Here is a 10,947-nt window from a genome sequence, read left to right as displayed (position 1 = left end):
GGGGGGGGAGAGGGGGAAATGAATGCACGATATCCATACGGGACATTTCTGACATTATTTGATGATACGTCTACTCAAACGAACAACATGCCTGTCATTCCATGATGGGTCTTTTAAATAACGTTTCGTCTACGTAGAGCTTGAATCCGTCCGGTGACATTAGGACAGAATGCGTTTTTGGGAGGTGGATCTTGAGATTCTTTGAATTCAACCCCGAAGAACCTTTTCCTGTCACCAAATTGAGGAAATAAAGCTTAATGACCCGCAATCAAAGACCAACACACAAATCACTTAGGTACGTACGTACAATTGATAGGAGAGTACATACACACCGAGCGGGGCTGCCAAGAGCCAATGACGTTGTGTATGTAGTGTATGTGTATGTGGTGTGAAGAAGTCAAGGAGCAATAATTGCCCCTGAAGAAGTTCATTAAAGCCCCATCGCCAGAGTACGTACATACGATTGATTCCACAAGGTGCGTGTCGACCAAACACATGAATCTCATGGATTGCCTCAATGGCGAGACGAACGGAGCCTTTTGATTCCCCATTATGAGATGGATTGCAATTTATGTATTGGTCGATGGTTGACGAAATTTCCTTTCAATAAGCAATGAAGCGAGTGATGATGGAAGATCCCTGTTTCGATAGTGCTTGTAGGTACATTTGGTACATGTGGGAGAATGGCAGGCCAAGGAAGTTCATTAAATGTTGATGGTGTATAAATAATTGAGGCCCACAATGGGCAGCACAAAAGAGCGCTAAAGATCAAAGTGCGAACATACAACTGCTGCTACTGTACTTGTACAACAACAACAACAACAACCCACGAGCCTTGAGCGAACCTGAGATGAATGGCAAGAAATCGACCAACTTCTTTCAAGGCAGTCACCCCAAGCTTAACACTGGCTTTGGAAGGCTCCCGTATACGTATATATTTACGTATTACCGTCCGTGTATGCGTATGTATGAACAGACTCCTCCTCTCATCAAGGTTGGTGATCAAACTTTGACAATCAATGCCGATTCGGGTCAAAGCATTGATACCAGCCAAACTGTGACTGATATTACTCGTTTGTCCTTATAAGGAACGCCGATCTGTGGGCCAAGTCGTCAAATTATTTTAAGACGGAGCCTTCTTCAATTCCAATTCCAATTCTTCGGAGAAGTCCTTGGAGTGTCACGAATTATATGTAGCCGTTTATCGTAGGTATTGGAAGATGTTCGGTGAATGGAAGTGACCAACCACGATACTTTGTTGCCACTTGTGACCAATGTGGTTGGAGTTGTCAAACCATGAAAGAGTCCGCCAAATGAATGGTTCTGAATGTCCATTGAGGTTTCATGCCATACATAAAGACGAAGAATAAGAGGTGGAGGGCCCACAACACCATCGTTGTCATTCTCGTCTACAGGGACACTCACGGAACAATGTTTTGACATCTCCTTTTCTGAGTCAAATCTGCAAACCTCGGCGTTTTTGTTCAATCCCGGGCCATAAAATCATCACGGAAAGGTCAGACCCAAGACCCAAATCGCAACCATCCGTATGGAGAGTGCGACTTTATTCATGCATGACGATGAGCTCTGCTCATCTTGATAGCCTCCACTACAACCACTTCTACAACCACTTCCACAACCACCACCACCACCAATCCTACAGCACTGTGGCCCCCATTCTCCTCAGCGTCATCATCCTGCTCCTCCTCCTCATCATCATCACCAGCATCACCTTCCACGTCTCTCTCTCTCTCTCTCTCTCTCTCTCTCTTTCTCTCTTTGATGGCAATCATCTTCGTTCAAATGACATATCTTTGCATCCGGGGCTGGATTCAAGGATGACTGAAACCTTGGCAAAGACACCAACCAAAAATACGCTCGTTCAAGCCGAAGAGATCAGGGTCCTAGAAGAACGCTATGACGAACCAAACCGGACAGAGAACGAAGAACGAACGACAATTTTGACGTTGACACGCAGGACTCAAGATCCAATACATAGGACGAGACTTAGTCATCAGGAGGCCTCCACAGATCTGGGCCCTGGGGGTAGATCGAGATAGGTCTCGCTCGCACTTTCAATATTGTTTACCGTTCCCAAATTGCCTCGAAAAGCCCATAAACTTCAACCATAAAGACAGGCTGTAATTCCAAGGAGTCCTCGACTCCGATGAGTTCCAATGTCTGTGAATTGAGTCACGTTAACGCTGAGATATGGCTGTTCCTCACCGGAGTTGAACACGGAAATAGCCGGTGACGAGAAGCACCCCAATACCAGCACCCCAGCAGACCCAAACCAGCCACACTTGGTTGAGCACCATTTGAATCTGCTTAATTCTTTATGGCAAGCTGGGACCAAACGCCAACTCCAGAACCCACCGACCAACAAATTCCCCCTAAGGACATTCATTCAGCATGGAAGGAAGTACTGAAGGTTCACCCCGAGTCTTGCGTACAAACGAGCATGTAGCAGTCGAGCAGCACTTATGTGAGAGGTATGCAAGTCCATCATCAGGTTTTTAAAAGGGAAACAATCAGTGGATTGATAAGTCATCATGCTTAGAAGGGACAACCAGGACTGGGCATGATTAATAAGGCCTCGTCACTTTTAGATTTCATTGGGACTATTACCTCTCCCTCCATCTCTGTCACCCGCTTACTTACTCTGTAGAGGGCCCCTTTGGCCTGGCACGATTTGCTGAATAATCCCAAGTCATGCATAAACCCATGTCTGATGAGAACAAGCCAATAGAGGAATGGATGGATGGATGGATGGATGGATGGATGGTTGGTGGAATGGAAGGATATAGAAGGACACAACGAGATGAACGAGAAGGACAGACCATACCAGAATGAGTGTCTTTCAGACGAGCATCTTTCAAATGATTCCTTGCTCGTAAAGATGGCAAGGGGGCCTTATTGAAGGACGACGTACTGGAATTGAAAACCCGACCTTTTTGACACCTCACGTAGTATCCATTCCAAGTAGTTGAACGCACTCGTCCCTCGTTGGATTGGTGGATGAGAGAGGATGAGGAGATGGAGTGTACGTATGGGGTAGTGGTATTCACAATATGATTATGGTCACAAGGGGACAGTCATATTTTGTAATCAAACATGAGAGTCTTCCATTATCCTTCCAAGGTTTTTCCAGTCAAATAAGATGGAGTGAGTGCGTGTGCATTCGAGCCAGCGGTGATACATTTTCCATCTAAAGAGTTAATCTCCACTGGGAACAGGTTCTCGGCGTTGGTCGCAACGATCGATATCATCTTATTATTATCAGGTCCATTGCCAACCTATGACAGGGGCTAATTTCTGGCGATAAAAGCCCGAACCCCTTTTTCCACTTCGACCCTAAAGGGGATCGATCGAGGGTCTAGGACATAAATTGCAGGTTTGGCACCTCTGGATTCGGCAATATCCAGAGCACTAACAGACAACAACAACCACAACGACAACAGCAATAGTCACGAAGGGGATTTCAAGAGCCTCGGAATGGGTTTCTATTCCGGAAGAAATGATATTCATATAAAAATAGGCACCTGTCACTTCTCGCCTCTCAACCGGAGGAACGAAAGAGCGAAGGAGCGAAGGAGCGAAGGAGCGAAAGAACGAACGAACGATCTCTTGAAATATATCTTGGCCAATGGCCATTACTTTCAAAGGCGGACCATGATGAACAGGTCCCAAAACTGGCCAAACACATTCCCCCATGAACGAGGAGGTCTTTTTAATGCCTTTGAGTCGCATTAGCATGACCAGTACTTCTTGGCAGAGGCTCAATCCTCATGCTCGACGGTATCGAGTGCATATCGATTTGACAAAATGCTCTCTGGTTGCAATCCAGTTCGTCAGTTTTTTATTAATTGATTACTACACCGGCGATGCAAATCTGGATTAGAATGATTCGCCCTGACCATGCAAATTTGTAAATGTATGTGTCTCTCCGCCAAAGTTGAATCAATATTTGCAAAGAGCACGCCAAATTTGGACGCTAACAGACTTCACAGGAAAGGCAATGGGGGGAATTTAAATCAAACTTTGGAGCACAGAGAGGATTGCCAAATTTGCCAGCGTGGACAACGAAAAAGGTGCTGGACGAACGAGTGACGAGCTACGCTTAGGTACGAGCAAGGTTGGATTTTTAAACAGAGCCTCATTTTTCATAACTCGTGCCCTCAACACGGACAGAATTGTGACCGGGATAGTTCAGGAAGGCCCATTCCCCGCCAGCCTGAACGACATTCCTAGACATAATTAAACATGTTCACATACGGTACCAGTTCTTTTTGAGCAGCTCGTAAATCCGAATGTCTCGTTCAAGGAAGTTTGGAATCAATTTCCATGTTTGTTTATAGCGCAATTAAGGCACCCTAATCCTAGTGGATCAGCTTGTTTGAGGGTAACCTCCAATGCAATGAGTGTACCCACGTAGGTTACCCCCTCCAAACAACCAAATCGAGCGGCGGTTGCCAACTTCATTGGATATTAGGGGGGGGGGGTGAAGACAACAGCACAGGGATCATGTTTGTATGCTTAAGAAGTCGAAAGGATGGGGCCAAGGAGCATGAAGAAGCCGGAAGATCCGAGTTGGTCTTAGCTCTTGGCTCCTTCCATCGAGAAGGAGGAGTGTGTGTACAGTGTACTGCGTCATGCATCACGAGGAGATAAATTGTCTTTGAGCAGCTCCTCTTGATCTACGTATCTACGTACGTACGTATGAACCTATGTACTCGTATGTACGCAGTCCGTATGGGTATGGGTGCGAGTGCAGGCACAACCAACACACCAACTCTCATGATGACTGGTGGTTATCACAGGGGGTGCTGCATCGCTTCTTTACCCCCCCGTCAAACAGGAACAATAACATATTACGTGATTGGGAAAAAAGCCCATTCGGTCTAAGGAGCAATGAAGGGACAAAACAAATGCCTCATCCGGATTGGAAACAGAGCTCGAGCCTGAAGCTAAATCACCAAGAGCTAGGAGTCAAATGAAGGTGCCAAACGGAGCTCTGAATTAGTCCCTCTTGACCGAGAATTAAAGAGAACCAGGGCAACCTTGGGGCCTTCTCTTTCTCTCAACACCTCGGAACCAACGTCCAATTTTGACCCCCACGGTCGTTTTTTGTCACTTAAGGGAATGTTTGGCGACCAGCTTCTCGCCCAGGAGATCTCAATCAGATCTGCCATTTTCAGAACAGGGGCCCTTGAAACAATTATTCCCAGAGCAGGGAGATGAATCTTGTCTTAATGGTATCAGCCTACGGCTTGGGTCAAACGAGGAGACTTGGAGATCGTTCTGTATGCGTCCACCATCTCTTGTCATGTCACACAAGGTCCAGGATGTTTTTTTGTCTCTGTTCTTCTTGAGGGAGGAGGCTTCAAGATTGATATCGGACTTCCTCGTTGGTTTCGAAATCAGGAAGCCCTCTAGCCAAAGACGACGGAGCAAGTAAGACTAAGTCAGCACGGCAGAGAGGAGTAGAGAAAGACTAGGCATTCATTGAATGATGAACCATTCACATTTGTCAATGTGCATGCAACTAACGCAGCACAACCATCAGCACCTTTATTTACGGCCAGAGTATTGTAAATACCCGTAAATGCATTTGCCAATGTGCCTGTCCAACTACAACAACCATGAGTCAACCTTCACGTCAAAGGGCCTAACACGTTTTTCCTCTGATCATCTTCCTCTTCTTTCCAAAGCATGTTTGTCTATCACGTGCATTTCATTGGATTTGAGTGAAGTCAACATTTTTGCTGCTGCATTCCCAAAGGGACTGGACATCAAAGTGTTAGCGAGAGATTGACCTACCGTGATTTCGTCCTCGAGCGAATACTTGATCCGTTTGATATCGTCGAGTTCCCGGTAGAACTTGTCTTTGGCCGTTTTCTCCTGCTTCCGATCCTCTTGGAGGGAGTTGATTTCGGCGTCGAATTTGCGTTGCTTTTTCTCGAGCAGCAGATTACGTGAAGTCTGCTCCTCCAGTAAAAGCTTCGTGTCATTCATTTCACCCTGGGCCTTTTGGGCCTTTCGCTTCCATTGGGCCACGTTTTGTCGTTGCTCATCAACTTCATCAAAGGCATCGTGTAACTAAAAGCCAATGGCAGGAGGAGAGAAGAAAAAAAAATCGCCGCATTACTACATGACCATGATTCATTACCATGACACGCATTCAAACGCCATGTCATCATTCGCTCATCTGGGACTGACCCTGACAATTCCAATCACTTGACAAATGAGCGGTTTCTTTGCCACAACAATGTCAAGCATTCATACACGATCGAACGAATGAAGCATGTCGCTTGGAGATTAAGCACGGAGCCATTGAGAAGAAAAAAAAGACCTCTTACACTCTTGGATGGCCTCTCTATTCATTTCTATTGTAAAATATTTCTTGTGAGGTTACTTCTGAGATTGATCAAGATCGAAAAAGCTATATAGGTAATTGATTGAAAACGGTTTTTGGACCCAAAGAAGTTGAGTTTCTATAGTTGGAATGAACTTCCATTCCGAAAAATACCCGGTGCCTCCATCTAGTTGTGTTTCATTCAACCCTCGTCCCTCTTTGTCCTTGACATTTCCGCGGCAAACCCTCTGGAGTTCTGCCCGGGTTTTGGGAGTGCACTCAGAGATGTCCGTTCTATTCTTCCTCCCATGCTAAGCGCGATCACAGTAACTCCTCCAACACCGAGGTAGTCCCTGAGAACTTTGTCCGGCAACGCTTTTCCTCCACATCTTGCCAGGGGAACGTTGAGAGTACGAACTCCGGAGGATACAAAGCTTCTTAAAAATAAAATTCTTCTGCACATCGATCACAATGGCCTCGTGGCGCAACGGACAACGCGTCTGACTACGAATCAGGAGATTGCAGGTTCGAATCCTGCCGAGGGCGGCTACCTTTTGGATCTGTCCTACAGAAATGTACAATGCTTTAGTCATTAGTGTATACATTTCATGCCGTTTTCGTTGATACAATGCAGGTAAAACTGGTGGGTTCATGAGCCCGATATCAAATCTCAAAGAACTTCCGACGAAATTTCCAGTTTCAAACCTAATGGCCAATCCAAGCGAAATTGAAAAATCGTTATTTGTATCGGTGATTGCACGAACTTGAAATAGAACGACATTTTTCAAGTCTGGAGGCGCTTTTCGGCATTTCAACTACCGGAATCACTCCCTTTAAACAATTGATTGTTAGTACTTCCTGCTTCAATTATATGAATTAACAAACGAAGCTTCTTGACCCCAACGGAGGCGTTACCTTCTTTTCCAATTGTTTCTTTAAGGCCATCAGTTGCTCCATGTCATCGTCATGTTGCTGTGCCAAGCGTTTCTTGGTGAACTCCAGCTCTTTGATGGCTCTTTCGTACTTCTGTTTGAAGATAGATGGCTCGCCATCTTCATCGGAGTCAGCCGACCCATTCATATCAAGGGCACGGCTGTAGAGCACCTCCATCTCCATTCGTTCATTGGAATGAAGGAGTTGTTTGTTCCGACTCGTCAAGTCGTTCTTTTCCTTCTCCAATTTGAGTCGTTCCGCTTGCTCCGCTTCCAACCGTTCCGTGGCCAGGGTCGCCGTTGAGTGTTCCTCGGCCAGATCGGCGGTCATCTCGCTCAACTGAAAGTGAAAGAAACTATGATTAGACCCTGGCCATCCAGACCAAAGTAATCCTATTTCATCCGACTAAAAACAGGCCCTAATGATTATTCGAGCATTCTTTGCCAACTCATTCGTCGTGGGTTAAAATGTCGTTCTTTCTCCGAGGAATTGAAGGATTGGAAAAAATATCATTGTCGGCTTTTTGTCGGATTCAAGTTCTCATGAGCGTGGAGCAAAAAGAAAAATTTCGCCTTGAACGCGGGCCAACTCAGAAAAAAATGTGCTGTGCTCTGAACACGTACACGTGCACATCATGCCTGCTGATTTTGACTTCAAACACTCATCGGACCCAATGAATGTGATACAGGGACCCATTCATTAAACGTGTCCCAGACACAAGGTCACAATTTGCAAAGAATTCCCATGCATTCGCCCAAGGCCATACACCTGAAGACAGAATCTAACTTCGATTGGATTCGAATGTTCTACCTCGTCCCCTGAAATGTCGTCAAGAGTGTCTTCATCATCGGATCGAGGGTAATCGTGGCCTGGTCGATGGTAGGAAATCGCCTGACTCGTTCCACCATTCAAAATCCAGTTGCATTCATCCTCGAGCGTGAGGAACTTCCCGCCGTTTGGTTTGAGTGGAACTTGGCTCGACGGTAGGTACAAACTGGACGGCATATTGTGTCCACCAGAGGGTTGAAATGCAGTATTCATCCGAGATGATTGAGGTTGGTAGCTCATCGAGTAGCAACTGAGCGGTTCCCGATAACTCAGGTCGTAATCTCGGTCCAAAGAGCTCTCTGGCATCAAAGAATATCCTCGGTCTTTACGATGGTTCGTCGTGAAATCAAAAGGATCCCGACTTCTTTCAAAGGACCGTGCCACTGAGGAGGCCCGTGCAACGCTTTGAGCCCGAGTCCCTCGATCAAGATTAGGACGCAAGAGGTAATCATTGGAGACGTCATCTCGGGCAACCGATGTGGCGCGGAGATACTTCGGGTCGTGTTTCCAGTTGTCTTTCCCGACGTCTTCTGTCCTCTTCATAAATTCCTTAATACTTATGGAGAGGTTGTTGTTCTTCTGGGCTGATGTGGGACCAGTAGCAGGGCCTGGGGTCCTTTTAAACGAATAATCCCTGGGACGGGAAGTCCCTCTGGTGAGGGCACGAACTGACCTAGGCTCGAAGTCGTCAGCCTCCAATGCTCGATCTTCGGGAACGATCTCCCTGATCATCGAGGAATACCTCTCGCGACTCACGGGGGCACGACCCCCATGGGACGAGAGGCTGCCGCTGGACAGGCTGGTTCCTCCATAGCCTGAATCTAACGAGTTTCGTCCGTAAGGAACACTGCCATTCTTCTTGGTTGATGGTGGAAGATCCCATGACGAGGATGTTCCATTGGTGTATCTTGGCACCGGTAATGATGACGAGAAAGATGTGTCAGGACTGACTGAAGATTTCTTGAGGAACCTACTCTTGAATGGAGTGGTTCGGGGCGGGGGCTCCACTAAACTATGATCAATCCTCGGGATGGGCACACTTTCGCTGATTCTTCCAAAACTTCTCGGTAGAAGAGGGTTGGTGACGCCACTGAATCGGTTCGTGTCCTTGACACTTCTCCCCATATCGACTGAGGAACCCTGCATAAACCTGCTAGGGAGTCCACTAGATTCACTATTTAGAGGGCTATCGATAGCATCCCCCATTGTGGAACACCTCAAAAGCCACTTCTTCCCGATTTAACATTGAGGGAACAGCTGCTAAAAATGTACCTCCCCCCCCTTTTTCCACGTCCCAGGTGCCCTGTTCCTCTGACTGGGACGACTCGATTTCAGGCAGTTCCGCAGAACGGACTCGTGCCAATTGCTTGGACATATGTGTGCAGAGTTAGTGGACCCATCTTGTTGAGGTATAACAGCCATACAGTACACAGGTTCTAGCGCGAATAGGGCAAGCATCCAAATTGAGCGGACCTCACAGGTCTGTCTGATGGAATGGGGAACAAGACAGCGAAAACGGCCGAAGGAAAGGGGGAAATACAGAGTCTTGGATTGGGGAAAAGGGAACATAAACTTGAGGAGGGTGACAGACTCACCCCAAATTTGCATTTGGATGCTGTTTTGGAAAGTTTGGGCCGGATGACTAACTTTCTACTTTTAATTGTCAGCAAGATTGAAAAGGGGCATTATTTCGTAAGCAATGGCCCATCAACTAATTGATCAGTTTGTTTTAGGGTAGAGCTTGTTCGTAGTAACACAAGAAAAAAGCACAACCGGGAAAAAGTAAGATAAGAATGGACAACGGGGAAAAAGACCCCTCAGTTCAAAGAGAGATTGTAGATGGCGCTCTTTGTTGAATGGTGAATTGAATGAAAGCGTTTGGATTGTAGAGCCTCTAACGGCCAAATTTTGAAGCTTTTGATTTCTCTCTTACCGGGAACTCATTTCTACGACTCATTATTCAACAATTTAGGAACGCTTCCATATCTGTAACCCTAGCGTTTGGCACAACACAGAAGAATTCAGGTCAACATTTTTTCATTGGAATTTTCATGCAACCCAACCCTTCGCCTTCTTGCGCACAATTTCACTTACCCGATTCTCCAACTTCTCATTGGCTTGCTTGAATTCGGTCCGCTCTTTTTCGACCTTTTCCAATCGAGCCTTGAGCATCTCCAATTCATCCTGAAAAGAAATGAGAGAAAACAATGTGAATACACAAAAATGAAATAAGTGCATGTGGGACACCGGGGACACCCTATCATGCAGCCAGCCAGCCATCTAGCGATCTTACCGTTCTTGACTTGAGCTGATCTTCCGTTCTGTGGACATTAAGAAGAGGGGTGAGCTTGACGAGAAGTCTCCACCAGGGCCAATCGCGAACACCCATGAACTTTCGAACATTCTTTTGAATACACCGAATGGCGATGTCTTGGGTCTGAAAAACAAGAGACAGTATGAATATCAGCCGTCCACAAAAAGGTGATACCGCATCAAGTGGTCACACTGCTGCCTAACTTTTTCCTATGCACTAACTAGACGGTGGACCATTAGAAGGTTTCTTCCTGGACTTGTGCCTCTGGTGGACAGAGTTCTTTCGTGTATAGTAATTAAACAGCTTTCGTGTCATTTCCTTAATTGTAACTTCGATCCCACGGTATTTCTTGATTTTTCTCACTATTAATCCAGTAATTGACAGGGATGAGACCGTCAGGCGTTGGATGATGTAAGTCGCTTCACAAGATAAAGAGCAAGCAGATTTTCCTTTTAAGTTGTTGAAAATTGCGCAAGTACGTGGCACGTTTAAACCTTTCTCATTTAATAAGGACCAA

The 10,947-nt window shown here is 46.1% G+C and overlaps 1 protein-coding gene and 1 non-coding gene across 6 annotated transcripts in view; one reads left to right on the top strand and one right to left on the bottom strand.

Annotated features, from left to right (window-relative positions):
• LOC131886488 (unconventional myosin-XVIIIa-like) overlaps positions 1-10,947 on the bottom strand; it is an 85,511-nt gene that overhangs the window by 13,138 nt on the left and 61,426 nt on the right. For all 5 annotated transcript variants that reach the window (XR_009373925.1, XM_059234851.1, XM_059234852.1 and 2 more), the window contains 4 exons: positions 10,410-10,553; positions 10,211-10,300; positions 7,271-7,627; positions 5,821-6,099 (listed from right to left, as the gene is read on the bottom strand). Coding sequence is in view for 4 of the 5 variants with exons in the window: in XM_059234851.1 (XP_059090834.1) it covers positions 5,821-6,099; positions 7,271-7,627; positions 10,211-10,300; positions 10,410-10,553 (870 nt within the window). In the remaining variant the exon portion in view is untranslated. The remainder of the gene's footprint in view (positions 1-5,820; positions 6,100-7,270; positions 7,628-10,210; positions 10,301-10,409; positions 10,554-10,947) is intronic.
• Positions 6,829-6,901, top strand: Trnar-acg (transfer RNA arginine (anticodon ACG)). The gene has a single exon. It is a non-coding gene; the product is annotated as a tRNA-Arg (tRNA).

The sequence above is a fragment of the Tigriopus californicus genome, chromosome 9 (assembly GCF_007210705.1).
Source record: "Tigriopus californicus strain San Diego chromosome 9, Tcal_SD_v2.1, whole genome shotgun sequence".
NCBI lineage: Eukaryota > Metazoa > Arthropoda > Copepoda > Harpacticoida > Harpacticidae > Tigriopus > Tigriopus californicus.
The sequence above is the reverse complement of the archived record's forward strand: the minus strand, read 5'-3'. Positions and strand labels throughout refer to the sequence as shown.